Source organism: Nicotiana tomentosiformis, chromosome 11 (genome assembly GCF_000390325.3).
Source record: "Nicotiana tomentosiformis chromosome 11, ASM39032v3, whole genome shotgun sequence".
Lineage (NCBI taxonomy): Eukaryota > Viridiplantae > Streptophyta > Magnoliopsida > Solanales > Solanaceae > Nicotiana > Nicotiana tomentosiformis.
In genome coordinates this window covers 109,366,215-109,393,717 of record NC_090822.1, presented here as the reverse complement: position 1 = coordinate 109,393,717, position 27,503 = coordinate 109,366,215, and the positions used below count along the sequence as shown (strand labels likewise).

General features: G+C 36.7%; 1 protein-coding gene across 1 annotated transcript; it reads right to left on the bottom strand.

Annotated features, from left to right (window-relative positions):
- Positions 1–16,946: 16,946 nt before the first annotated feature.
- Positions 16,947–20,087, bottom strand: LOC138900841 (syntaxin-71-like). The gene is made up of 9 exons (XM_070188475.1): positions 19,814–20,087; positions 19,603–19,728; positions 18,367–18,526; positions 18,196–18,281; positions 18,029–18,097; positions 17,890–17,934; positions 17,735–17,797; positions 17,543–17,619; positions 16,947–17,177 (listed from the first exon to the last, which is right to left on the bottom strand). Exons 1-9 carry the CDS (start codon positions 19,967–19,969, stop codon positions 17,165–17,167), a joined length of 795 nt encoding a protein of 264 aa, XP_070044576.1. The 5' UTR covers positions 19,970–20,087; the 3' UTR covers positions 16,947–17,164.
- Positions 20,088–27,503: the final 7,416 nt, after the last annotated feature.

Below are 27,503 nucleotides of genomic sequence, written 5' to 3'. Positions count from 1 at the left end.
TAAAAATTGAGGAAGCCCTTATCTCTCTCATTTTCCGACCAGAGCATGACCCATATCTCTCAAAAGGCTCTCTAAGAGCTCTCAAATATTTAAGGGTGATTTCTAAGGTAAACCACCTATATCTAACATCAAGAACCCCGTAAAGGTAGCGGAAAGCGCTTCTATGATGTTATGATGACACTAAGAGTGGTTGTGAGCTAAGAGGAGCTAGAATTTCGAGTTTTTGTTGTTGTATAAGGTAAGTATATTAGCTCCTTTCTTGTGCTTTAGTTTTTACAAGTGTTGGTGAGGTTGTTTGAAATAAAATTTCTATTATATAGAAAAGAGAAGTTGGTCGACCAAGGACAAAATTACCATTTTACCTTGCCATTTTATTTTTTCCCTACTTTTAATTTTAACGATGCTCGCTATTTCGATAAAATGAGGGTCTAGAAATAACTCTCCTCTATTCCATCATAACTTAGGTGCGCCCTTTGAGTTCTTCTTCTTCTTCTTCTTCTTCAGAATTTGAAGAATATCATTTCAGGTATGATTCTCTCTCAGTTTTTGCTCAAATCTTCTTCTTTCTTTCTCTGTCTTCTCTCTTCTTCTTCTTTTTTTCGTTTCATATCTCTTAATAATTTTCTACTTCATGGGTGAATTTTCTTGGTTGTTGTTATTCTACGGTGACATAACATTCTTTATTTTCGTAAGCAGTGATTGGCACTTTTCACTGTACTGCTTTATGATGTGAATTTCAAGTGGAAGTTTATTTTTTGCTCAATTTTAATATGCCAAAGTTTAATTAATCCTTTGTTAATAAATAAATAAAGTTATACTCTTTGAATTGATTTAATTAAATGGTCATCTAAGTTATGGAAATAATATAGTATTGCCACTTTTGTAATTTTTTTAGAGATTTATTTCTTATATTGCTTTTTGTTCACTAGGCATGGCAATAATATGGTTGTGAACTTGTGATCCTATTATATGTCAATAACTTATTGATCACACGAACGATGACTGGATGGTTGAAGAAGCTAAGAGGTACTACACCAAAAATTCAAGATAAAAGATCTAGGAAAGCCGAAATACTTCCTTGAAATTGAATTTGCTGGGTTATTACAAGAAATCGGATGTATCAACATATGTATGCTATCATAGATCTCAAAGCTGAGATTAGAACAACGAGATTATAGATTAAATTGTTAGTATCAAACAAAACTAGCAGGTACACCTTTAGAGCTCAAGTTGAATTTCGCAAGTGCTAAACTTGACGAGCATAGAGGAAACAATATAAGGTCCTCTAGAATGCTAGAGTTACCAAAGATTGATTGGCATAACCGTTATAGTCATAGTGTACAATTGTGTTGTCGGGTATTAGATTGTTATACAGTGTATAGTAATCGATATGAGGTTGTTTCCTTTTTTTATTTAAGTTGATGGATGTAGCATTGGGGACATATATTTATTTTTCCCATCTTTTCGCTGCAGCTTTTTTCCAAAGAGCTAAAATACCTGACCTGTCAGAAATATGGAAGCTTTCGTTCTTGAGAAGTTGCAAAGAAATTTGTAATAACACCGCCAACTCTGAACATTTTCCCATCTTAGCCTGTGCATGTTAAGAGTTGATGTTGGCTTAAACTTGCTACTCTCAGAACAGGTTATGATTTCGCCAATAGCTGTATCATGGTTTTATTTATTTATTTTTTTTTTCTATGCTAATTATTATACTTTGTCCATCACATTCATCTCTTACGTTCTATTATATACAGAGTTGATATTCTATACTAATTCGTCACTTAATTGAAAATTAGCTTTTTTGTTGTTTGGTTATCTTTGACATGATATTTAAGTGTTCAGCAATATGATATAAGGAAGAAAATGGGACAATATGGCCACCATTAATGTGTTCAAGTAATGGAGATATAAAGAGTTAGCAAATAGTTTTTTGCAAAGTAATGTTTCAGTTATATGTCTACTTGAAAGTAAGTTTAAATGGGCACTCTTCCCTATTTTTAGTTTCTTCTTAAAAATTCTTGTTGCTTTCAATATGGTAGCAACGAGAGGGAAATAGTATAGTTACAACTTCATCTTTAAAGCAAGATTCACCAAAAACACTAGATACAAAAAGTTTGGTTTTGTTAATTGAGAAAATTTATCTGTTTATCTTTTCGTTACTTATTATGTTGTTGAGTCCTTCTATTATTATTACTTGACGGAGATTTTTCAAGATGATTGCATTCATTGCATCATTTTGATCTTAACATTTGATTTATCCATCAGTTTGAGATCAGTGAGATATAGAAATATAGATGCTTTCTGAATAGTTTAAAGAAGTCCCAACTTGAAACACTCTGAAACACACCAATTGCAAGCATTCAAAGAAATCATGTACAAAAATAAATTGATCTAACACTCTTCCTAGAACATACACAGAATTTCATTCTGAACCTCCTAATAGACTTTGGATGGACAGAGGCTAGAATAGTTCAGCAATCATAAGCTAAAGAGCATGTGTCCTGCAAAAAGAAAAATGATACATCCATCTTAAACGGAAGAATGGATGAATTTTCTGATGATTAATGCATACACTGCTTATCATCAACCTTCACTTTCAATATAGTAATTTTTACATGTTTTCTTCTTCATTTCACTTAACTGATACATGAATAATTTTAACAACAGCACCCACAACATAATCATGTTATATTCCATAATTTCCTGCCATCACAAATTATATTTATCACCTCAAAATATCCCAACTAAACAGTAGTTATATCTTAGGCTGTTTCACGGCTTCTTGTAGTGTTAGATAGCTTTTGCCCGTGCAAAGCACGGGCCAATATTTCATACTTTTAGGTAGTTGACTCTTTTTTTAAATCCTTGATTTTGTTTTAGTACTAATACATGTTATTCAAAATATTGATGATTTTATAAATACATATTTTGATATGATTGGCCATTATTGCTTTCAACCGGTATACTCCCATAACATGAAAGTCAAGTAAACGTAACTTGAGGTGACAACTAAGTATGAACCTTAGAACTTGAACTGTAAAATGACTTTAAACGTCTCAAACATCATTTATTTATAAGGTAATGCATCTTAAAAAGTCTCAAACACGAAGATAAAAATTTAAATGTCTAATGCAGGCCATGTAAATCAAACGTCTCAAACTTTAAGATGCAAAAACTGAGGAAATGTAATGCTTAGGAAAACAACAAAAAAATTGAAGCATTATGGTATGCAACCATAGAAACGACGCAAAATTTGAAGAAGTTTAATGCTTTTGAAAACAAAGAACGAATCATTTTACTTCTCAATCATAAAAGTCAACCACCAAGCTATGTCACATACGCTTGAACTTAAGGAATCAATCTGAATCAATGATTATAAAAAATCATATTTAGTTGAGACAATAAAGGTGTCACGACCCAAAATCTAACCAGCCGCGATGACACCTAACCCAATGCGCTAGGTAAGCCATATATCAATAAAATAATTCAAATGAAATTCATTAAGAGAAGAAATGATAATACAACTGAACTTTATACTAAGAATTCCCAAGGATTAGTAGTATAAATCATGAGCTTCTAAGATTTAGAATTTACAAAGCTGCTATGAAATAAAATACATCATCTGTTTGAAATATACACGAACATATTAATAATTCTAAAGCTACCCAGAACAAGAGGCAGTTATGACCGGAACGCAGGTATATCTTTAAATCCAGCTCCCGCCATACACATCAACATCAACATCCAACATCTGCATGCAAGGTGCAGAAGTTTAGTATGAGTATAACCGAGTCCATATACTTAATAAGTAACAAACCTAACCTTAGGTTGAAAGTAGTGACGAGTTGGGACAAAGGTCAAAGTCCAATACCAGTAGCCAACAACAGCTCGTAACAATATAGTAAAAGTTGTACAAGAAATAACTCAGAGATATGATGCTCAACTAGTTCACAGTTGCGGAAAATAGTCATGCTTTTCAAGTATAATAGTAAAACCCAAAATTTTTACCGAAATAACCAAAATATGAGTAAGTTTGAAAAACTGTGATTTTTTCCAAAACTTTCAACAGGTAAATATTTAATTCTCAGATGGCATGAGAAAACTACATCGATATGCCTGCATGTTAATGTGTATGAGAAGTCCTGAATGACATAATACCGTACAATATGAGGAAATGTATCTCTTTGCCTCACAGTCACTCATTCATCACAGTCACTCAATCCTCCCAATCACTCGGTACTCGCTCTCGGTACTCGCGTTCGGCACTCGCACTCTACAGGGCAGATCCAGCCCAAAGAACCAATAGCAACTGCGCCACTCTCGGTGTGCAGAATCCAGAGGGGCAGATCCAGCCCAAGCGCTGATATAAGCCAATCATTGCATGAATCAATAATACCTGCTATGGCGTGCAACCCAATGCCATCATGAATCAATAATACCGGTTGCAGCATGCAACCCGATCCCATCAATATCACTCACAAACAGGCCCTCGACCTCACTCACAATGTCATGAAAATAACCCAAAAAATGATGATATGATGTATCAATAAATGGCAACAGAGACTGAGATATGATATGCAAATGAATGAGTATGACTAAGTATGTATCTGCAATTTAAACAAATAACTCAACAGCAGATATGACCTCAATGAGTCCTCACAAAATAAGCATATAACCTAAACATGATTTCAATGGATCACAACTCAATCACTCTAGTACATAGAGACCTCATGGTTAAAACAAGATCAAGTAACTATACCAAACCACAGAAACAACCGAGTCAAAATTCAAATGGTGCACGCCCCACACGACCGTCACCTAGCATATGCGTCACCTCACACCAAATACATAACACATATGTTCATGGATTCATACCCTCAGCACCAAGTTTAGAAGTGTTACTTAACTCGATCAAGCCAAATCTAATACCGAGCAAGTCAAACGATGCTCCAAAAATGCCATCCCGCGTGTACCGACCTTTGATTTGCGTTAAACTAGCCTAAAGAAACTCAAGAACATCAAATAATGCCAAAGTAAACAAACCCAATCGATAAAGATAGAATCTTTAATCAAAAAGCCCAAAGTCAACCAAAAAGTCAAACTCAAGCTCGCACCTCGAAACTCCGCACAACTCACAAAATTCGATAATTCATTCGATTACGAGTCCAACCATACTAGTTTCACTCAAATCCGACTCTGAATCGATGTTCAAAACTCAAAAATTCATTATATGAAACTTTAGACAAAATCCCCCAATTTCTCTTTTGAAATCATCAACCAATTGCTAAAATGAACATAGATTCATGAAATATAATCAAAATCGAGTAGAGAACACTTATCCCAATCCATATGGTGAAAATCTCCTAAAATATCGACTCAATCCGAGCTCCAATGCTCTAAATATGCAAAAATGACTGAAACCCCCGAAATTAGAGTAATTATATTCACTGGACGAATTAACGAAGTGCGATCGCAGAAATACTGTCGCGAAGGCGAAGAATAAAAATACATTGCCCCAAGAAGAAAAGCCACTGCCACAAAAAATGCACTACACGTTCAGGATACTCGCCACGCGAACGCAATGACCACAAACATCAAAGCTCCGCGAACGCGACCTATACAACACGATCACGTTGAAGGATTCTCCAGCTCCCAGTTGGCCAGTCTCAACACTATGCGAATGTGGCCTCCATAGTGCGGACGCATACAGTAACCACAACAATCTATGCGATCACAACCATCAAATCGCGACCGCGTTTAAGAAACTGCACAACTCAAATCTTTCCTTTACACGATCGCATCTCCTAATCCGCGATCGCGAAGAACACTTTGGTGTACCAGACTTCATCAGAAACCAGCAATGCTAATATGAGGAAGAAATGGTCCGAAATCGATCTGAAACCCGTCTGAGCCCCTCGGGACCACATACAAACATTCCAACAACTCCCATAACATAACACAAACCTACTCGAGACCTCAAATCACGCATAACAATATCAAAACCACGAATAGCACCTCAAATCGAACTTAATGAACTTTGAATCTTTCAGCTTCCAAAACGAGTGCCGAAACATATCAAATCAACCCGAAATGAGCTTAAATTTTGCACACAAGTACCAAATGATATAACGAAGCTATTCAAATTCCCGGACAAACAATCCGAATCCGATATCCTCAGAGTCAACTCTTGGTCAAACTCATGAACTTTCCAAACTTTTAAATTTTTAACTTTTCGCCAATTAACGCCGAAACCTTATAGAAATATCCAAATGCAAATCCGAGCATACGCTCGAGTCCAAAATCACCATCCGAACCTAACAGAGCCATCAAAATACCAATCCAAGGTCAAATACTAAAAAGTTAAACTTGTTCAACTCTTCCAACTTAAAGCTTCAATCAAGAAATTCATTCTTCTAGATCAATTCTGAATAACCTAAAAACCAAAACCGACGATTTACACCAGTCATAATACATCATACGATGCTGCTCATGACTTCAAATATCTGAACGGAATGCAAATGCTCAAAACAACCGGTCGGATCATTACATTCTCCCCCACTTAAACATGCGTCGTCCTCGAACGTGCCCAGGACCGTTCCGAAGCCATCAAACCACCGTGTAACCTTACCATGTATATACTTGGGGGTGATCCCACGTCCCTCTATTCAATATAAGCCCGACAACACATTATAACCAAAGATCGGTACTTCAACCGTAGTCCGTAAGACTTAGACCCCAATTTCCAACATCCGAAATTCCGTACAAGAGCCGAATCTCGCATTTACACACTGTATAAGTATGAACAAGCCGCATCAAGCCATAACCATAACCCAAGACACAATCACATGATATACCACACAACTCAAATACCATAGCAATAAATTTCCGATCACAATAACTGCTCAAAACAAACCCGGCCGGTAATAAACCTCATATCAAATAAAACCTCGTTCTAAAACCTTTGCACACTGCCGGTGATGAAAGAAATATGCAGAAACTCATAACCACTTTATCAGATCAACAAGTCATGGAGCCCCCTCTCGTCTGACAAGAACTTTAGCCAAATCCTAAGCCAACTTCATTATTCCTCCATACATACTGTAATCACATCCGATAGTATCCATCCTAGGTCCAATGACCTCATCTCATCACACAACCACTCTAGTGACTCTCCACATCAATACTACCTAAAGCCACAAGCCGTGCAATCCGTGCACCATTAAGCAACAACCTAAATGTACTCAATCATAGAAAATGACTCAAACGAGAGAACCATCCCGCAAGTTCAACAAGTACCACCACAACCGCAATGCTACGAACCTACCATACATAGTAGAACCAAGACACATGAGTCTAACACAAAGGATCATATCCCGACATAACCCAGCTGCAATGTATGACCCCGTCCAAACACTGGTCCATATAAAATACCTCAAGCCACAATGCTCAAAATCAACAACCACACACAATTCGACATCAAGTACCCAAGGTGCATGACCGTAACCACGGAGAAGCAAATAACAAAATACCACAACCAAGGCGCAATCAACCATTCCACACCCCAATCACCAAATCACACGAAGTCTGCTATAAGGCCCAAACAGAACCACACCATGTCTGAATATAACCAACAATTCACAATCCCTCGGAGCATAAAGAGTATTACATAGAACAAATCAGATATGCATAAGATCAATTCCATCCGAATAATACACCTCTCTACAATAACGGTGTCGAGTCAACAAATCTGACCCGATGTAGGATACACTTCCTCATTAGGTCGACCAATGATCCCCCAAATCAACATTGGTCATCAACAAATAAATAAATAACCCTCCTAAAGTCCACAATGATCTAACCATAACATATACTATCATCTGGCTAGCTTTGGCCACATCTTCATAGCACACAGCCACGAAACAATCTGCTTATGAGAACTCCAGTCTCAAAATCCATAGAGCACATGAATCACCATAGCGGATCCCAACTGAAGCACTTGAATGTCTAACACGTCTCTCATACACGATCATCCCATGAGGAATACTTTTATAATTCTTCTGTACCACATAGCAAAATCTGAACATCGACAGTCGATCAATCAAGCGTGTACCGCAATACCAACGAAGCATCCGTAAGTCAAAACTTGGTGTGCCTTCTGAATGTACACTCTCCTCAGGCAATACCAAGTAGTAATATCATTCATCTAGTCATCTGAAACCGTCCATGTTGCCTAAGAATTCTTGACCTTCCCTTCAAAACTGAACCGTGACCTTGAACATGCAAATTTCAATCCCACATAACACATCGCATATATCATGCCTTTATATGAAAAGTACGAGAATCTCATAATCAACTCTGAGTCATAAGCAGAATACATACTCATTCTGTCAGAAACCTTTCATTTGATTTCACCCGGGAGAAAATCACAATACACAATGTGTTCCTCTTGCCAGTACGAAATATCTATCTCAAGCCAGGGTAGAAACCATCGAGTACTCTCCAAAACCCGTTTGCACATAACCTAACCATCAGAACTGAATCTCTCTAACTCAATCAAGCCACGCAGGTCGCGAAACCCAAGAATATTGCCACAAAACACCTGTAGAGACTCACTACATTGTAAGTACCCAAAGAATCGATCATATCCATTACCGTGCTGATCCAACATACTACCAAGTTATCTTTTTTCTCCGAGTTCTTTCCGAATTACCCTCAAGTTGCCACTTCCCCTTGCCATAACCCCACGATCCTTACTCGATGCTCACCATAGAAGATCCTGGCATAAAACCACACCGCTCTATGGCCCATAAGTCGTTGTGTTCCCTCTTAGCACCCCAAAGTACCACAATCGAGACACCCACTCTGAAGAGACCTCATGTGAACCTAAATCTGTTTCCTTTACCTTTCTGATATTGAAATGTAGATCCATAGTGATACAGATATACCGCGAGTCTCGACACCATCTAATGCAGATCCCAGATCTTGCCATATACAAATTCGAATAAATTTTTAAATTTTTCTTAGAGGGGTAAAAACTGAAAAGTAGAGGGGTATATTTGGCCCTTTTCCCTTTGTGTAAAGGTCCTCTAATTTATTTTCCAATTTTTCTTAAAGGGATGATATAGGTATCTCTATGTAAAAATTAAATTATTTCTTTAATTGAATGTAATAGCTCACTGCAGTGATAATATTTGCACTGCAATATGAATTATTATAGACTATTAAGTTATTTAAGAGTTAACTGTGAGCAATATTTGTAACAAGCGTGAGTTGGTAACTCATAAAAAAAGTAATAGCCTATTACAATTGAATAATTTACATACTAATATTAGAAATAAATATTCACTTTCATTATAATATATAGCTCAAATCTGCAATCTCATGTATGTATAGGGCCGTGTAATTAAATCTTAGATATGCCTAATCTATACAATTCTATTGGTCTCAAATTAAATGCATATGTCTTTAGTTATGAACTTGAATTTTAGAGAGAAGTTTTAGTTACATAATCTAAATACTATTACTAACTACTAAACACGTGTATATTTTTAGTTCCAATGTAGGAGACATAAAAAGCAATTTTTGACTCTCAAATTCGAATTGGGACAAATTATTTTGATAAGTAGATTCCAATGGTTAAAATCGTCTCGTCGTCTTAAAAATTGACAACTTCTGGAATATTTAAATTTTATTTTCAAAGTGCATTACTTAAATATAGTGTTGAACTACTCAATCTTAAGTTCTGACTGACTATTTATTAGCTGAACATAAATCTTTGAACAATTCAGTCCAATGATGAAATCCAAAAGAAGAGATTCCTAGAGGCACTCTTCCTATTTTTCATTGTGGATCTATTAGGGCTAGATAACAAGTGTGAGAGTATATTGTAATACCAGAAACTTTTAGTGTTACAAAATTTAAAGCAGTTTTCAATTTTTTTTAGAAAATAATATGTTTATAAAAGTTTCTTACTATATATACATGAGATGAAAATTTAATTTAAGTTATTTATAATTTTAAAATAATTCTTTTTGAAATGAACTAAATATGAAATATGTTCGCATAAATAAAACAAGAGGGAATAATAATACAAATCCAGTTATGAGAATATCAAGTAGCTAATAAAGGATAGTTCGGTGCACAAAGTATTCTGTATTCATGCAGGGTTCGGGGAAGGATCGTATCCGAAGGGATATAATGTAGGCAGTCTATCTGGACGCAAACATCAATGACTGATCCCACGGCTCAAACCTGTAACTGTAATATAAGTCGTATAGAGATAACTTTACAGTTGTTACAAGGTTGTGGAGTAGCTAACGAGGCAGACGAGTATCCAACTACAATAAACACGTTTTTCCAGAAATTCGTTCTCCCCTCTAATCCCCATTAATAATGCAGAGTCTCCCTCAAACACACCCAAGTTTTTCTTCTACAAACAGAGATTGATTGAACAGATTGTGATGGTGATGTCGAGCTAATAGGATTTCCCTTTGAAAATTTTAGTCCTAATAAATGAGAATCTTTTTCTGAGCTGACTCAGTCACCTTTTTTGCTCTCTCTTTCGCTTTCGTTAATTAAAGGTCCCCTACTAGGAGTGACTGCTGTTTATTATTGTCGTAATGGATAACATTTATCCCCCCCCCCCAAAAAAAAAAATGTACTCTAATTAATTTCCTGTATTCTCATTTCTTTCTGTTCCTCTTTTTATTTTCTACTCATTCCTTTCCATTGTTTGCTTTAAACCTTCGACAAGACTGGGTTGCTTTAGTAGTGAGCACCCTCCACTTTCAACCAAGAAGTTGTGAGTTCGAGTCACCTCAAGAGCAAGGTGGAAAGTTCTTGGAGTGAGGGAGCCGAGAGTCTATCGGAAACAGTCTCCCTACCCTATGGTAGGGGTAAGGTCTGCGTACAAACTACACTCCCCATACTCTACTATTGAGATTATATTGGATTGTTATTGCTTTAAACCTTTAAATTTCGTATCTGACCAACTTTTGCAACTGGATTAGGCTGGGGAAAGAGGATAGTTTGCTCTGCTCCTGTAATGGATATGCACAATACTATCTTTCATACTCACTTACAATTTAAATAGAATAAAATGTCCTTACTAAGATCTTCTATGTTGTTGTCACTAATATCGTCGGTGAAAAAAAAATCATATAATAAAAATAAAATTTATAATGGACTATAAAATCTAATCTCCCGTGTGATGTTTGTATTGTCGCTTTCTTATTTGGATAGATTTTTAACCACCAATTTAAGTTGACTTACAATAAAATGTGTTGTCACAATAACAAGCCTAATAAGGTACCTGATAAATGAAGTAATAATAATTTTCTATTACCAATCATATCGCATAAGTATTTTTACAATATATATATATATTAAAGATCCTAGAGGCAATGCATGTGTGAGATTAATGGTTGAGCGATGGATCTTGGCTTTTGCCAGCAGATGGATTTAACAGACAGCATATATAATTACTTATACGCATAACTCTTTGGTGGATCATTTTGTAGAAGATTTTACATAATACTTATTCATGCTAAAACCCTAAGGAGATATAAATGTCACTATTTTCTTTACTTCCATATGATATCTGCCTAAATTGGAACTTTCAATATCTACATTCCTTTTGTTTTTTAATTTATGAGTTCTACATCATAATTGTTTTTGCTTACTGAGTTCTGATTTTGAATCACATTTTGTCTTTATTGTTCTAATTAGTGAAGTGATAATTAAGTAAAGACATTTAAAAAGCGATAAATACTAATAGTTTAGACAAACAGTTTTATGATTAAAGCTATTCAATAAATCTATCTTAAGGGGTGTAAAAAACTTAATAAAGAAAATAAATATAATGTAAAAACTGTAAGGTGTCTCTATCTCTCTTGCTCAATTAAATATGCTGGAAAAGAAGGGGGAACATATTTTACTCAACCACTTTTGGAATTAAGCTCTCGGAGTTTACTATTTGAAAGACAGAGATTGTTTTTATTTAATTCTCTATGGATTCTTGAAGAAAATGATGGGGAGAAACCCAACAACTTCAACTAATCTCCTACTCTTTGAATACTTCTTTTATTAACCCTAATTCTCTTGGAAAAGCAAAAACAAATAGTACGAGGAATTAAGATTTTTTTCCTTCAAACCTTACTATTAAGAATTAATGTCTTACAATATTCCCGGAAAGCACGGCAAACTTGACATTCCTTCACAAAGAATACCAAAACATTCCCTCTCACACTTCGATTATAAAATTGAAACATGTTGGCTAGGTTTCAGATCATTTGGTATCTTTGTTTGGTACTCGTGTTTGGTAAAGAAATTGAAGAAAGAATTTCCAAATATCAAGATCGTCTCACGTGCGACTTATTACTCATAAGATGAGTGATGAGAACACTTACTCTTTTGACCAAAACAAATTTCCACCTACATCCTTACAATTTCTAGTGTTAAGACTTAAAATAAAATCTCAAATGTTCATTTGAAATGAGATATTTTTTTTAGAACCGTGGTGTCCGGGCTAGCTTGCACATACGTCGGTTAATTTCACGGGTTATCTGCTACCTCTCATCTGCAACAAATATCAAATAACTTATCTATCAAGACTTGCGCAGACGATTAGGGGCGTTCAAAGATAGAGCTCTGTTATTAATGCTACAATATATTTAAATTCTTTCATATGAAACCAATAGGCTTCACGGCTAAGGAAACTAACCAAGATTTGAGCTTAGAGCCGTCGTTAGATTAAAACATAAATATACTTGCATTAATAGCACTAATTCCAAGTTAAAACATATATATATATATATATATATATATATATATATATATATATATATATATTAATCTTCGACTAATATATAGTTGGGGGACAAAGGCGGTAACAATGCAGCATTTAGTCGTTTGTATGAAGAGTTAGGGGACAAAGGTGGTGACAAGAAGTTATTTCGGTTGGCCAAGGCGAGAGAGAGAAAAGCTCGTGATCTAGATCAAGTGAGGTGCATCAAAGACGAGGAAGGCAGAGTTTTAATGGGTGAGGCTATGATTAAGAGGAGATGGCAGACTTACTTTCATAAATTTCTTAATGAAGAGGGGGACAGAGACATTGTGTTGGGTGATTTGGAGCACTCTGAGAGAAGCCATGATTTTAGGTACTGTAGGCGCATTAAGGTTGAGGAGATCGTGGGCGCTATGCATAAGATGAACAGAGGCAGAGCGACTGGGCCGAACGAGATCCCAGTTGAATTTTGGAGGTATGTCAGTAGAGAGGGTCTGGAGTGGCTGACTGGGCTGTTCAATGTTATTTTTAAGACGAAGAAGATGCCAGAGGAATGAAGATAGAGTTTGATGATCCCGTTGTACAAGAATAAAGGCGATATCCAGAATTGTAACAACTATAGGGGTATCAAGTTGATTAGTCATACTATGAAAGTGTAGGAGAGGGTGGTGGAAGCGAGGGTGATGAGGTCGCTGTCTATATCTGAGAACCAATTTTGATTCATGCCGGGTCGTTCAACTACGGAAGCTATCCATCTTATCCGGAGGTTGGTGGAATAGTACAGGGATATGAGGAAGGATTTGCACATGGTGTTTATTGACCTAGAGAAAGCGTACAACAAGGTCCCGAGGGACGTTCTTTGGAGATATTTGGAGGTAAAAGGTATTCCGGTATCATACATTAGTGTGATTAAGGACATGTATGATAAAGCCAAGACTCGAGTTAGGACAGTAGGAAAAGACTCGGAGCATTTTTCAGTGGTTATGGGGCTTCACCAATGATCTATGCTCAACCCTTTCTTATTTGCACTGTCGATAGACGCACTGACGCACTATATTCAAGGGGAGGTGCCATAGTGTATGTTATTTGCTGATGATATAGTTCCGATTGAAGAGATGCGAGGAGGTGTTGACGAGATACTGGAGGTTTGGAGATAAAAACTCGTATCTAAAGGTTTCAAGTTGAGCATGACTAAGATTGAGTACTTGGAGTGCAAGTTCAGCGATGTCACGGGGGGAGTGGACATCGACGTGAGACTTGATTCACAAGTCATCCCCAAGAACGACAGTTTTAATTACCCTGGGTCGATTATCCAAGGGAACGGGGAGATCGACGAGGATGTCACGCACTGTATAGGGGAAGGTTGGATGAAATGGAGGTTAGCATCTGGCGTTTTGTGTTACAAAAAGGTGCCCCCGAAACTTAAAGGCATTTTCTACAGAGCGGTGGTTAGACCAGCCATGTTGTATGTGGCAGAATGTTGGCCAGTTAAGATTGCCCATATTCAAAAGATGAAAGTAGAAGAAATGATGATATTAAGATGGATGTGCGGGCACACAAGGTTGGATATGATTAAGAATGAAGATATTCGAGCCAGGGTGGGCGTGGCTCCCATAGAAGACAAAATGTGGGAACTTAGGCTTAGATGGTTCGGGCACGTGCAGAGGAGAAGCCTAGATGCTCCGGTTAGGAGGTGCGAGCGGTTGGCTCATACGGGTATGAGAAAAGGTAGAGGGCGGCCAAAGAAGTATTGAGGAGAGGTGATCAGGCAGGACATGGCGCGACTCCAGCTCACCGAGGATATGGCATTTGATAGGAAGGTATGGAGGGAGAGCATTAAGGTTGAAGGTTAGTAGATAACTGAGCGTTTTTCTACTCCGTTCTGTGTGTAAGTCTAGTCGGTTAGTGTCGTGTTTTAGTATGCTAGTGGTACATGGCATGCTCGTACTATTTTCTAGGACCTCGTCACTGCAGTGATTATTGATATTGCTTTCCCAAGTATATTTTCTGATTCTTAGCTCGCTGGTACTATCTTTCTGGTTATGTTGTTGTCATTATTATATTGTCTCATTTCATCTTCTTGTGCCGAAGGTCTATCGGAGACAGCCTCCCTACCCCAGGGTAGGGATAAGGTCTACGTACACACTACCATACCTAGACCCCACTTGTGAGATTATACTGGACGGTTGTTGTTGTAGTCTTCGACTAAAGGATATAAAGAAAAGACTAATCTAGTGCAAGTATTTACTCCACATAATTAGGTGCTCTCCAATCTTGTGCCTCGATTAAACCAAGAGGTCTAACCCATTCTTTGCAATTCAATGTAGTGGATTAACCACCATAATGGGATGAAGACTTGTTGACCCACGAAGATCAAATAGATATGTAAGATCATAATTATATGAGCGGCCTCCCTGATATGGGCTTTAACCTTATATGTAACTGCCCAATCCACTAATGATGTTATCCGCTTTGGGCCTAGACCCGCACGGCTTTAAAACGCGTCATTTAGAGTCTAAGACTTGTCTACTTGTATACTCAACATCTCTCCCGTGTTTTGTCGATGTGAGATTTTCACCTAGGATGTCACATACACTCCCTTAGGGATTTTCCCCCACCACCGTTCAAGGTTGCACGCGGAGTGACTCTAATACCATATGTAACAGCCCAGCTCACTAATGATATTGTCCACTTTGGGCCTAGGCCCGTACGGCTTTAAAAAACATCACTAGAGTCTAAGATATATTTACATATATACCCAACATTTCTTCCGTATTTTGTCGATATTGGATTCGCCTAGGGTGTCACAAGACAACAGCACAATGAAAGCCAAAGAAATTTTTGTAAGTGATACCAACAAATTAGGGTTAAAGAGTCTTTCAACAGTTCTTTATGTTGATTATATACTTGTATGCATGTGTAGGAACAAATGAAAGATACGAATAACTGACTATGATAAGAATTTTGTTTTTAGTATTGTTCATGAGCATATGGACAGTAGAACTTCTCATAGAGAAAAAACTATAACATGCTTACAGCTGGACGATTGGGTACTATGCCGGATTCGACAAAAAGGCAACATATCAAAGAATACATGGAAGGTGCAGCCATGTCCTTCTAGTGATCACCTTTCAAATATTGAGGAGCTCCCGTCAGTTTACAGTGAACATACAATTCAAGAGATCTACTCTAACTATTTTCCTCCTAAGGATTGTCTGACCTTCAATTGAGGACATTCTTAAAGCAATTTCTCAAATCAGAAATGGAGGCAATACTTGTTTCTGCTCAGCTAAGGGAATACCTAATGAGGGGCACGAGAATCTTCATCAAGCAACCAAGATCACTGATGAGAAGGAGACCAACAATGTTTTACAAGGAAACATGGTAATGGAAAATGGAACTGGTTTCTATAATACGTCGTGATGGTGCCTATCTCGATACGCAAGCCGACACTCTCGATAAACTCCTGTATCTTTTAAGTTTAAAAACATAATGATTAAATTCAGAAGAAGAAAATTCTTATATAAAAAACTCCCAAAATCCGGTGTCACTGAGTACATGAACATCTAATATGAATACAAGTATGAAAAATACGATTATGAACGCTCAAGGTCTTAATGACTTAATGTAGCTACACTATCAGAGAAATTTCTGCAGTAACTGATGACATGTTCACAGCAGACAAACAAAGTCTTCAAGTAATGTGGTTAATAAGAAGCAAAAGGCACGTCATTCTCGGTACTGACTAGGCCATTTCAGTCTATTAGTTTTGAGGTATACATTGGTATGTTTGTTATGATTCTTATTTGTATTTCTTTTTTCTTGGTAACATAAACTCATGCATGCATGAGAAACTTCACATAGTACCAATTTCAAAATTTTCTTTCTATAATTTTTCAGTTCGGTTTAGTCAATCACGCTACGTAACAAACATCTGTAGTACGCTCCCCTCCCCTCCACCAGAAAAACAAAAACTCTCTTTGTTAATTTTATGGATTGGATTCTGTTCAATGGAGTATCTTTCTTTCACTTAAGTTTGCGGTAGGAAAAGTTTGACTGCTTGATAAAATTGGTTCTTTTCTATACAATCTTCTTAGCTCCTCAAGACACAGATATTGGATAATAGTATTATTGAAGGGAAGGGTTGGGGGGAAAAAGAATATGGAATACAATTACTAGTTAGATTTCTATACACAGGTGATTACAATTTAGAGCATCTCTAATCGTAAAAAGAAAGACAAAAGGTGAAGTAGCAAATTATACATCCTTAATTATAAATTCAGGATTTCCTGAGGCTAGTACAATAACAAGTGCTGGAGTAGATGAATCTTACATCAGACAGTGGGAGATTAATCAAGGTCAAATGAAGCTCCCATTACTTTACTTCAGTAAACTGCACCAATAATAAGTTTTTGTTTAGATATACATATTAGGTATGATAAATAAGCAAAAAGCTCGTTTACTCAGGCTCACTCCCCTATCCGAGGTCAGGGTAAAATGCTACTTAATATGTTCAACGTTCATTGATAAGCAGGTCTAGTTTATATATTTCAAACGAAATCAATCTAATGCCTTAGCCAGTTTGAACACTGAGTCCATTAGAATCTCTCGTGGTCTCATTTTTCTTTTTGGCAGGCTTAAGATGCCTGATGACTTTCTAAGCACAGAAAAGAGGTATCATAAAGTCTAAAATTAAGCATAAGTATCAGCTGAAAAAGAAGAAACAATGTAAAGTAATCTCCGAAGATAGATACTCACTTGTAAAGGTAGGCCACAATTCCTAGAAGAATACAAATAAGTATTATATCGATAAAGAAGTTACTGCTGGACCGTATCTGGAGAAAAAATTACAAATGCACATAGACCTCATAAATATTTGAGTTGGAAAAAAAACGTTCTGCATTTTAAACTGGGCAGAGGAGGAGGAATTCTAATAAACTTCAGGATTACCTTGTTAATATTTTCCTTGAGTCTGAGATTATTGCTTTTGATGTCCATGGTTGCCTTATCTACCTGTAAGACAACCGAATTAATTAAGTTGATTCATGAATAGTTGTTTGTGTTATAGTAATCCAATAAAAGGAGATTTAAGAAACCAATCTAACCTTTGTGTCAATTTCGTCAAGCAAAGGAACTTGCCTATCCAATTCCTGAAACAAAGTGGAATTAAATGATGATCAAGAAACAATTTTATTCCAGAGAACAAAATCATATTTGAGAGGCAAGTCGGGGGATGAGGGAAACCTCATTCATATCCCGAGCCAAATTTTTCAGTGTGTCCAGGCCTTCTGAAATAATATCTAACCCTTCATCCTGTGGAATTCAACATTCGGTTATATGATGGTTCCATGTAAACCAACAGAGCAAAAGGAATTAAGGAACTAAAGAATAAGAATTGGCAAGTTACAAGCCTGTTTCATTTTCCGCATCTCGTACTCTTCTCTAAAATGAGTGACCTCTGCAGTTTGCTGGTAGAAACTATCGTCGAACTGTCCATCTAATATGGGTTTTTGACATCATGAGAAACCCAAGAACCGATTGTAACGAAAGCTAAAACACATGATTTATGAATTGATTATTACCTGAGTCAAATTTTATATTTTTGTTGAATGATGAAGTCCCAAAACCTCCTGTTCTTTTGGTTGCATCAGTACTCCCATCAGGTATTGCCTGAATTCTATCTGACAGCATAAGTACCAAATCACCGCGAGTCTCTAGTTCCTCTTGCGATAGTCCTTTAACCTGTTGGTAATCTAGTTATAACTAACGTTTTCCAAATAGGAAAATTTTCAAACCTTGACCTAAAAGTCCAGTTATGGACCTAGCATCTTGAAATAATTTGACAATAAAATTCTGCAGTTAAACATTCTTTATACTAAATATGCCTATAAATTATAATATCACAAACAACTTGATACTCGGGAGTGTTGGAAGTAAGTATGTTCCTTTTTGACGAACTTCATTCCTGCAACCATTTTGCTCAACATACTACCTTGCAACTGAAGAAAAACATAGTTAACTACATTACTCGGGAAGTTTTAAAATCATCTCAAATGGTATTTTATGTTTTTGAAAATTATATATTTTAGAACCCCTAATTCCGGAATAAAATCTATTTTACGTCCTTTTCTTTTAATTAATATATATATATATATATATGAAAAGTTACAAAAAAGATTACAAAAAAGTTCCTAAGGAACGGTTCCTTAGGAACTTCATTCCTAAGGAACCATTTTGCTCAACATACTACCTTGCAACTGGAGAACCTATCAACCAATTTCGACCTTATTAAACATAAGAAGAAATGATGGATTAAAGTCCTCTCCAATTCAACCCATATGGCTCAAGATCACATATGGTATATATATTTCCTTCGATGGTTGCTCAGAGCTTGCTTTGACACAGGCTTTCTAAGGGATTATCCAAGAAACCTAGCACATGACTTGAAATAAAGCTCAAAGAACATTTAAAATTGCCCACATGTTCACATGTTCGAACCGTGTTACTGATCACATGTTCGAACCGTGTTACTGAACCCTGATATTCAAGTGGAGAAACGTATAGGGGCCAACCATTATCCACCGAGTTTCGAACTGTGCCTCATTGGCCTTCAAGAATTTCTTGGTTATCAAAAAAAGATATTTAAATTACTCAAATGATTAAATCTGCTAGCGATGCACATTTTGAAATTTAGATACATCAAAAAAAATTAATCGATATTTACAACTTAAGCACGAAAAACTCACAAAGAAAAAGATAATCCAATTATACATACATTTAAGCACGAAATGCACTAAATATGTAAAAAAAAAAAGTACCTTTTTCTGAGCAAGCTTTTGCAATTTTTGTATTTCATCCATTAAACGAGCCTTGGTTCGTCGTACCTCCGCTTTCATAGCCACCGCTTTAGCTCTATTTGTTTCTATAGAAACCATCTCTGCTTTCTGTAAAACCAAACAATAAAAAGAAATCAAACTACAAAATACTATTCAATTCAATTTAAGTCTAATATCGAGACACGAGAATTACCTGAGAAGTAGCATCAATTTGAGATTCAAAAGACGAATAAAGGCGAGCGAAGGCATCGCTTGAGGAATCATTAGTTGAACGCTGCTTATCGATGTCGTACTTTTCGTACTTCTTGCATATTGAATCTACTCGGAAGATAATGTCGATGACGCTCATTTTTGGTTCCGATTAACCTTTCCGATGACGGAGAATTTCGGAGAAGTAGAAAATGATGGTGGAAAGAGGGGGAGAGAGAATTGTTGATTGCTTTCTCTCTCTGTTTTCTCGGAAAAAAACAGATTTTACCGTTGAAATCGGCTCTACTTGTAAGAAGAATGAATGAACAGAGAGCTGCCATGCAGTTTCGCGGGAGTAATTAATTAGTAGTAATCCTTGGCGCTTAAATTTGATCCTATAGCTTATATCTCGGCTCCTCAAATGTAATTTCAGGATTAATTAAGAAAATTACAAATATGTAATTTTGGGCTGCCTTGATGTTAGTATTTATATTAAATTAAAATTATAATATATAGTTTATAAAGAATTATCTAATTTTTGTGATAAATCCATATTTTTATTAGAATTTATTTTACCTGTCAATAGCATATACTCTAGATTTGTATTTAGCGTCTATGACTTTTCTCAATCTCTCTTGGTTTGCTTAGGTTGGCAGTGGAATTTGAAGTTTTGTTCTTTTCTCCACCTTATGTTACTATCAAGGCTTAGATATAAGGCTATGCAAATAAATGGCCTTGTCTTTTTTTTGTTTCCATGAAATTTGAAACAAAAATTTACCCTTTTATCCAAAAATCATATGTTTATTTTTTTTGTTAGTCAATCGAAAATAACATCTTGAAGAGATAACGTCTACGTACACACTAGTCTTCCCATACCTTACTTGTGAAATTTTACTGGATTTGTAGTTGTTTTTTGAAACCGCAGAAAAATCCGCAGTCGCTACAGCCTCTGCCACAATCTCTACCCTTCGGGTGAGCACTCTCTGCGCACTGAGTAAACCCTCGCTGTATAGTAGCCTGCAAACCATACGAGGGATGTAAACTGCACTAGACAACCCCTGTGCGACAGGCTCGACCCAAAAGGCATTAAGGCTAAACCCCTCACGTTGTTGTTATTTACTCCAAAAATCATATGTTTGTTTTCTTTTGTTGGTCAACTCGTTTTTATTCTTTTAAACTTTCTTTTCTTTCCCATCCATCATTTCAACAGTGTAACGCCTCTGGCCTGAAGACTCAAAACTAGCTTTTTCATGATACATCATCAGTAGACAATTGTAGTGTATGAAAGTTCTCTTAAAGAGGAAAATGACGTAACCATAAAGCAGTGAAAATTTCCATAAATACAATTCAAAGAAATCATGTACAAAAATGAATTGATCTAACACTCTTCCTAGAACATATTCAAGATTTCATTCTGAACCTCATAATAGATTTGGATGGACAGAGGCTAGAATAGTTCGGCAATCATAAGCTAAATATCACTTGTCCTGCAAAAAGAAAAACGATACATTCATCTTAAACGGAAGAACGGATGAATTTTCTGATGATTATGGCATACATTGCTTATCATCCACCTTCACTTTCAATATAGTAATTTTTACATGTTTTCTTCTTCATTTCACTTAATTGATACATGAATAATTTTAACAACAGCACCCACAACATAATCATGTTATATTCCATAATTTTCTGCCATCAGAAATCATATTTATCACCTCAAAATATCCCAACTAAACAGTAGTTATATCTTAGGCTGTTTCACGGCTTCTTGTAGTGCTAGATAGCTTTTGCCCGTGCAAAGCACGGGCCAACATTTCATACTTTTAGGTAGTAGACTCTTTTTTTAAATCCTTGATTTGGTTTTAGTACTAATACATATTATTCAAAATATTGATGATTTTGTAAATGCATATTTTGATATGATTGGTCATTATTGCTTTCAACCGGTATACTCTCATAACATGGAAGTCAAGTAAACGTAACATGAGGTGATAACTAAGTATGAACCTTAGAATTTGAACTATAAAATTACTTCAAACATCTCAAACATCATTTATTTACAAGGTAATGTATCTTAAAAAATCTCAAACATAAAGATAAACAATTTAAACGTCTAATGCAGGCCATGTAAATCAAACGTCTCAAACTTTAAGATGCAAAAACTGAGAAAATGTAATGCTTAGGGAAACAACAAAAAAATTGAAGCATTATGCTACGCAATCATAGAAACGACGCAAAATTTAAAGAAGTCTAATGCTTATGAAAACAAAGAATGAATCATTTTACTTTTCAATCATAGACGTCAACCACCAAGCTATGTCACATACGCTTGAACTTAAGGAATCAATATGAATGAGTGAATAATGACATATCATATTTAGCTGAGACAATAAAGGTGTCACGATCCAAAATCTAACCATCCGTGATGACACCTAACCCAACGCGCTAGGTAAGCCATATATCAATAAAATAATTCAAATGAGATTCATTAAGAGAAAAAATGATAATACAACTGAACTTTATACCAAGAATTCCCAAGGACTGGTAGTACAAATCATGAGCTTCTAAGATTTAGAATTTACAAAGCTGGTATGAAATAAAATACATCATCTGTTTGAAATATACATGAATATATTAATAATTCTAAAGCTACCCAGAACAAGAGGCAGCTATGACCGGAACGCATGTATATCTTCAAATCCAGCTCCCGCCATACACATCAATATCAATATCCAACATCTGCACATAAGGTATAGAAGTGTAGTATGAGTACAATCGAGCCCATATACTCAATAAGTAACAAACTTAACCTTAGGTTGAAAGTAGTGACGAGTTGGGACAAAGGTCAGAGTCCAATACCAGTAGCCAACAACATCTCGTAACAATATAGTAAAAGTGGTACAAGAAATAACTCAGAGATATGATGCTCAACTAGTTCACAGTTGCGAAAAATAGTCATGCTTTTCAAGTATAATAGTAAAATCCAAAACTTTTACCAAAATTATCAAAATATGAGTAAGTTTGAAAAACTGTGATTTTTTCCAAAACTTTCAACAAGTAAATATTCCATTCTTAGATGGCATGATAAAAGTACATCTATATGCCTACATGTCAATGTGTATGAGAAGTCATGAATGACGTAATACCGTACAACATGAGGAAATGTGTCTCTTTGCCTGCATGTCAGGTGTGCATGTCAAATGCAATGCAACACAATGATAAAACCATATGCATACTCTCAGAGTATCAATTCACTCAGTCCTCACAGTACTCACAGTCACTCATTCCTCACAGTCACTCAGTCCTTACAGACACTCAGTCCTCCCAATCACTTGGTACTCGCACTCGGCACTTGCACTCTACAGGGCAGATCCAGCCCAAAGAACCAATAGCAACTGCGCCACTCTGGGTGTGCAGAATCCAGAGGGGAAGATCCATCCCAAGCGCTAATATAAGCCAATCATGGCATGAATCAATAATACGTGCTACGATGTGCAACCCGATACCATCATGAATCAATAATACCTGTTACGGTGTGTAGCCCGATCCCATCAATATCACTCACAAACAGGCCCTCGACCTCACTCACAATGTCATAAAAATTAGCCCAAAAATGATGATATGATGTATCAATAAATGGCAACAAAGACTGAGATATGATATGCAAATGAATGAGTATGACTGAGTATGTATTTGCAATTTAAACAAATAACTCAACATCAAATATGACCTCAATGGGTTCCAACAGAATAAGCATATAACCTAAATATGATTTCAATGGATCACAACTCAATCACTCTAGCACGTAGAGACCTCATGGATAAAACAAGATCAAGTAACTACACCGAACCACAGAAATAATCAGGTCAAAATTCAAATGGTGCACGCCTCACACGCCCGTCACCTAGCATATTCGTCACCTCACACCAAACATATAACATGTATGTTCATGGATTCCTACCTTCAGCACCAAGTTTAGAAGTATTACTTAACTCGAACAAGCCAAATTCAATACCGAGCAAGCCAAACGATGCTCCAAAAATACCATCTCACGCATACCAACTTCTGATTTGCGCAAAACTAGCCTAAAGAAACTCAAGAACATCAAATAATGCCAAACAAAACAAACCCAATCGATAAAGCTCGAATCTTTAATCAAAAGCCCAAAGTCAACCAAAAAGTCAAACTCGAGCCCCTACCTCGAAACTCGACAAAACTCAGAAAATCCGATAATCCATTCGATTACGAGTCCAACCATACAAGTTTCACTCAAATTCGACTCCGAATCGATGTTCAAAACGCAAAAATTCATTATATGAAACTTTAGACAAAACCCCCCAACTTCTCTTTTGAAATCATCAACCAATTGCCAAAATGAATATAGATTCATGAAATATAATCAACACCGAGTATATAATACTTACCCCAATCCATATGATGAAAATCGCCTAAAATATCGCCTCAATCCGAGCTCCAATGCTCTAAATATGCAAAAATGACCGAAACCCCCGAAATTAGAGTACTTATATTCACTGGACGAGTTATCGAAGTGCGATCGTGGAAATACCGTCGCGAACGCGAAGAAGAAAAATACATTGCCCCAGAAATCGCAACCGCGATTAAGAAACTGCACAACTCAAATCTTTGCTTTACACGATTGCATCTCCTAATCCGCGATTGCGAAGAACACTTTGGTGTACCACACTTCATCAGAAACCAACAATGCAATATGAGGAAGAAATGGTCCGAAATCGATCTGAAACCCGTCTGAGCTCCTCAGGACCATATCTGAACATTCCAATAAGTCCCATAACATAACACGAACCTACTCGAGACCTTAAATCACGCATAACAACATCAAAACCACAAATAGCGCCTCAAATCGAACTTAATGAACTTTGAATCTTTCAACTTCCAAAACGCATGCGGAAACATATCAAATCAACCCGAAATGAGCTCAAATTTTGCACACAAGTCCCAAATGACATAACGAAACTATTCAAATTCCCGAAACAACAATCCAAATCTGATATTCTTAGAGTCAAATCTTGGTCAAACTCATGAACTTTTCAAACTTTTAAATTTCTAACTTTTCGCCAATTAATGCCGAAACTTTATAGAAATATCCAAATGCAAATGCGAGCATATGCCCGAGTCCAAAATCACAATCCGAACCTAACAGAGCCATCAAAACACCAATCCAATGTCAAATATTAAAAAGTTAAACTTGATCAACTCTTCCAACTTAAAGCTTCAATCATGAAATTCATTCTTCCAGATCAATTCTAAATAATCTAAAAACCAAAACTGATGATTTACACCAGTCGTAATACATTATACGATGTTGCTCATGACTTCAAATATCTAAACAAAATGCAAATTTTCAAAACGACCGATCAGATCATTATATTTTCCCCCACTTAAATATGTGTTCGTCCTCGAACGTGCCCAAGGTCGTTCTAAAGCCATCAAACCACTATGTAACCTTACCATGTATATACCTGGGGGTGATCCCAGGTCACCCTGACAACACATTATAACCGAAGATCAGTACTTCAACCTTAGTCCATAAGCCTTAGATCCCAATTTCCAACATCCAAAATCCCGTACAAGACCCGAATCTCGCATTTACACACTGTATAAGTATGAACAAGATGCATCAAGCCATAACCATAACCCAAGACACAATCACATGATATACCACACAACTCAAATACAATAGCACTAAGTTTCAGACCACAATAACTGCTCAAAACAAACCCTGCCGATAATAAACCTCATATCAAACAAAACCTCATTCTAAAACCTTTGCACACTGCCGATGATGAAAGAAACATGCAAAAACTCATAACCACTTTATCATATCAACAAGTCATGGAGCCCCCTCTTGTCTGATAAGAACTTAAGCCAAATCCTAAGCCGACTTAATTATTCTCCCATACATACTATAATCACATACGATAGTAGCCATCCTAGGTCCAATGACCTCATCTCATTACACAACCACTCTAGTGACTCTCCACATCAATACAACCTAAAGCCACAACCCGTGCAATCCGTGCACCAATAAGCAACAACCCAAATGTACTCAATCATGGAAAATGACTCAAACGAAAGAACCATCCCGCAAGTTCAACAAGTACCACCACAATCGCAATGCTATGAACCTATCATACATACTAGAACCAAGACACATGAGTCTAACACAAAGGATCATATCCCGACATAACCCAGCTACAATGCGTGACCCCGTCCAAATACTGGTCCATATAAAATACCTCAAGCCACAATGCTCAAAATCAACAAACACACGCAATTCGACATCAAGTGCCCAAGGTGCATGACCGTAACCACGGAGAAGCAAATAACAAAATACCACAACCAAGGCGCAATCAACCATTGCACACCCCAATCACCAAATCACACGAAGTCCGCTATAAGGCCCAAACAGAACCACACCATGTGTACATATAACCAATAATTCACAATCCCTCGGAGCATAGATGAGTATTACATAGAACATATCAGATATGCATAAGATCAATTCCATCCGAATAATACACCTCTCTACAATAACGGTGCCGAGTCAACAAATCTGACCCGATATAGGATACACTTCCTAATTAGGTCGACCAATGAGCCCCCAAATCAACACTGGTTATCAACAAATAAATAAATAACCCTCCTAAAGTCCACAATGATCTAACCATAACATATACCATCATCTGGCTAGCTTTGGCCACATCTTCATAGCACACAACCACGAAACAATCTGCTTATGAGAACTCCAGTCTCAAAATTCATAGAGCACATGAATCACCATAGCTTATCCCAACTGAAGCACTTGAATGTCTAACACGTCTCTCATACACGATCATCCCATAAGGAATACTTCTATAATTCTTCTGTACCACATAGCAAAATCTGAACATCGACAGTCGATCAACCAGGCATGTACCGCAATACCAACGAAGCATCCGTAAGTCAAAACTTGGTGTGCCTTCTGAATGTACACTCTCCTCAGGCAATACCAAGTAGTAATATCATTCATCTAGTCATCTGAAACCGTCCATGTTGCCTAAGAATTCTTGACCTTCACTTCAAAACTAAACCGTGACCTTGAACATGCAAATCTCAATCCCACATAACACACCGCATCTATCATGCCATTATATGAAAAGTACGAGAATATCATAATCAACTCTGAGTCATAAGCATAATACATACTCGTTCAGTCAGAAACCTTTCATTTGATTTCACCCGGGAGAAAATCACAATACACAACGTGTTCCTCTTGCCAGTACGAAATATCCATCTCAAGCCATGGTAGAAATCATCGAGTACTCTCCAAAACCCGTTTGCACATAACCTAACCATCAGAACTGAATTTCTCTAACTCAATCAAGCCACGCAGGTCGCGAAACCCAAGAGTATTGCCATACAACACCTGTAGAGACTCACTACATCGTAAGTACCCAAAGAATCGATCATATCCATTACCGTGCTGATCCAACCTACTGCCAAGTTATCCTTTTTCTCCGAGTTCTTTTTGAATTACCCTTAAGTTGCCACTTACCCTTTCCATAACCCCACGATCCTTACTCGATGCTCACGACAGAAGATCCTGGCATAAAACCACACTGCTTTATGGCCCATAAGTCGTTGTGCTCCCTCTTAGCACCCCCAAAGTACCA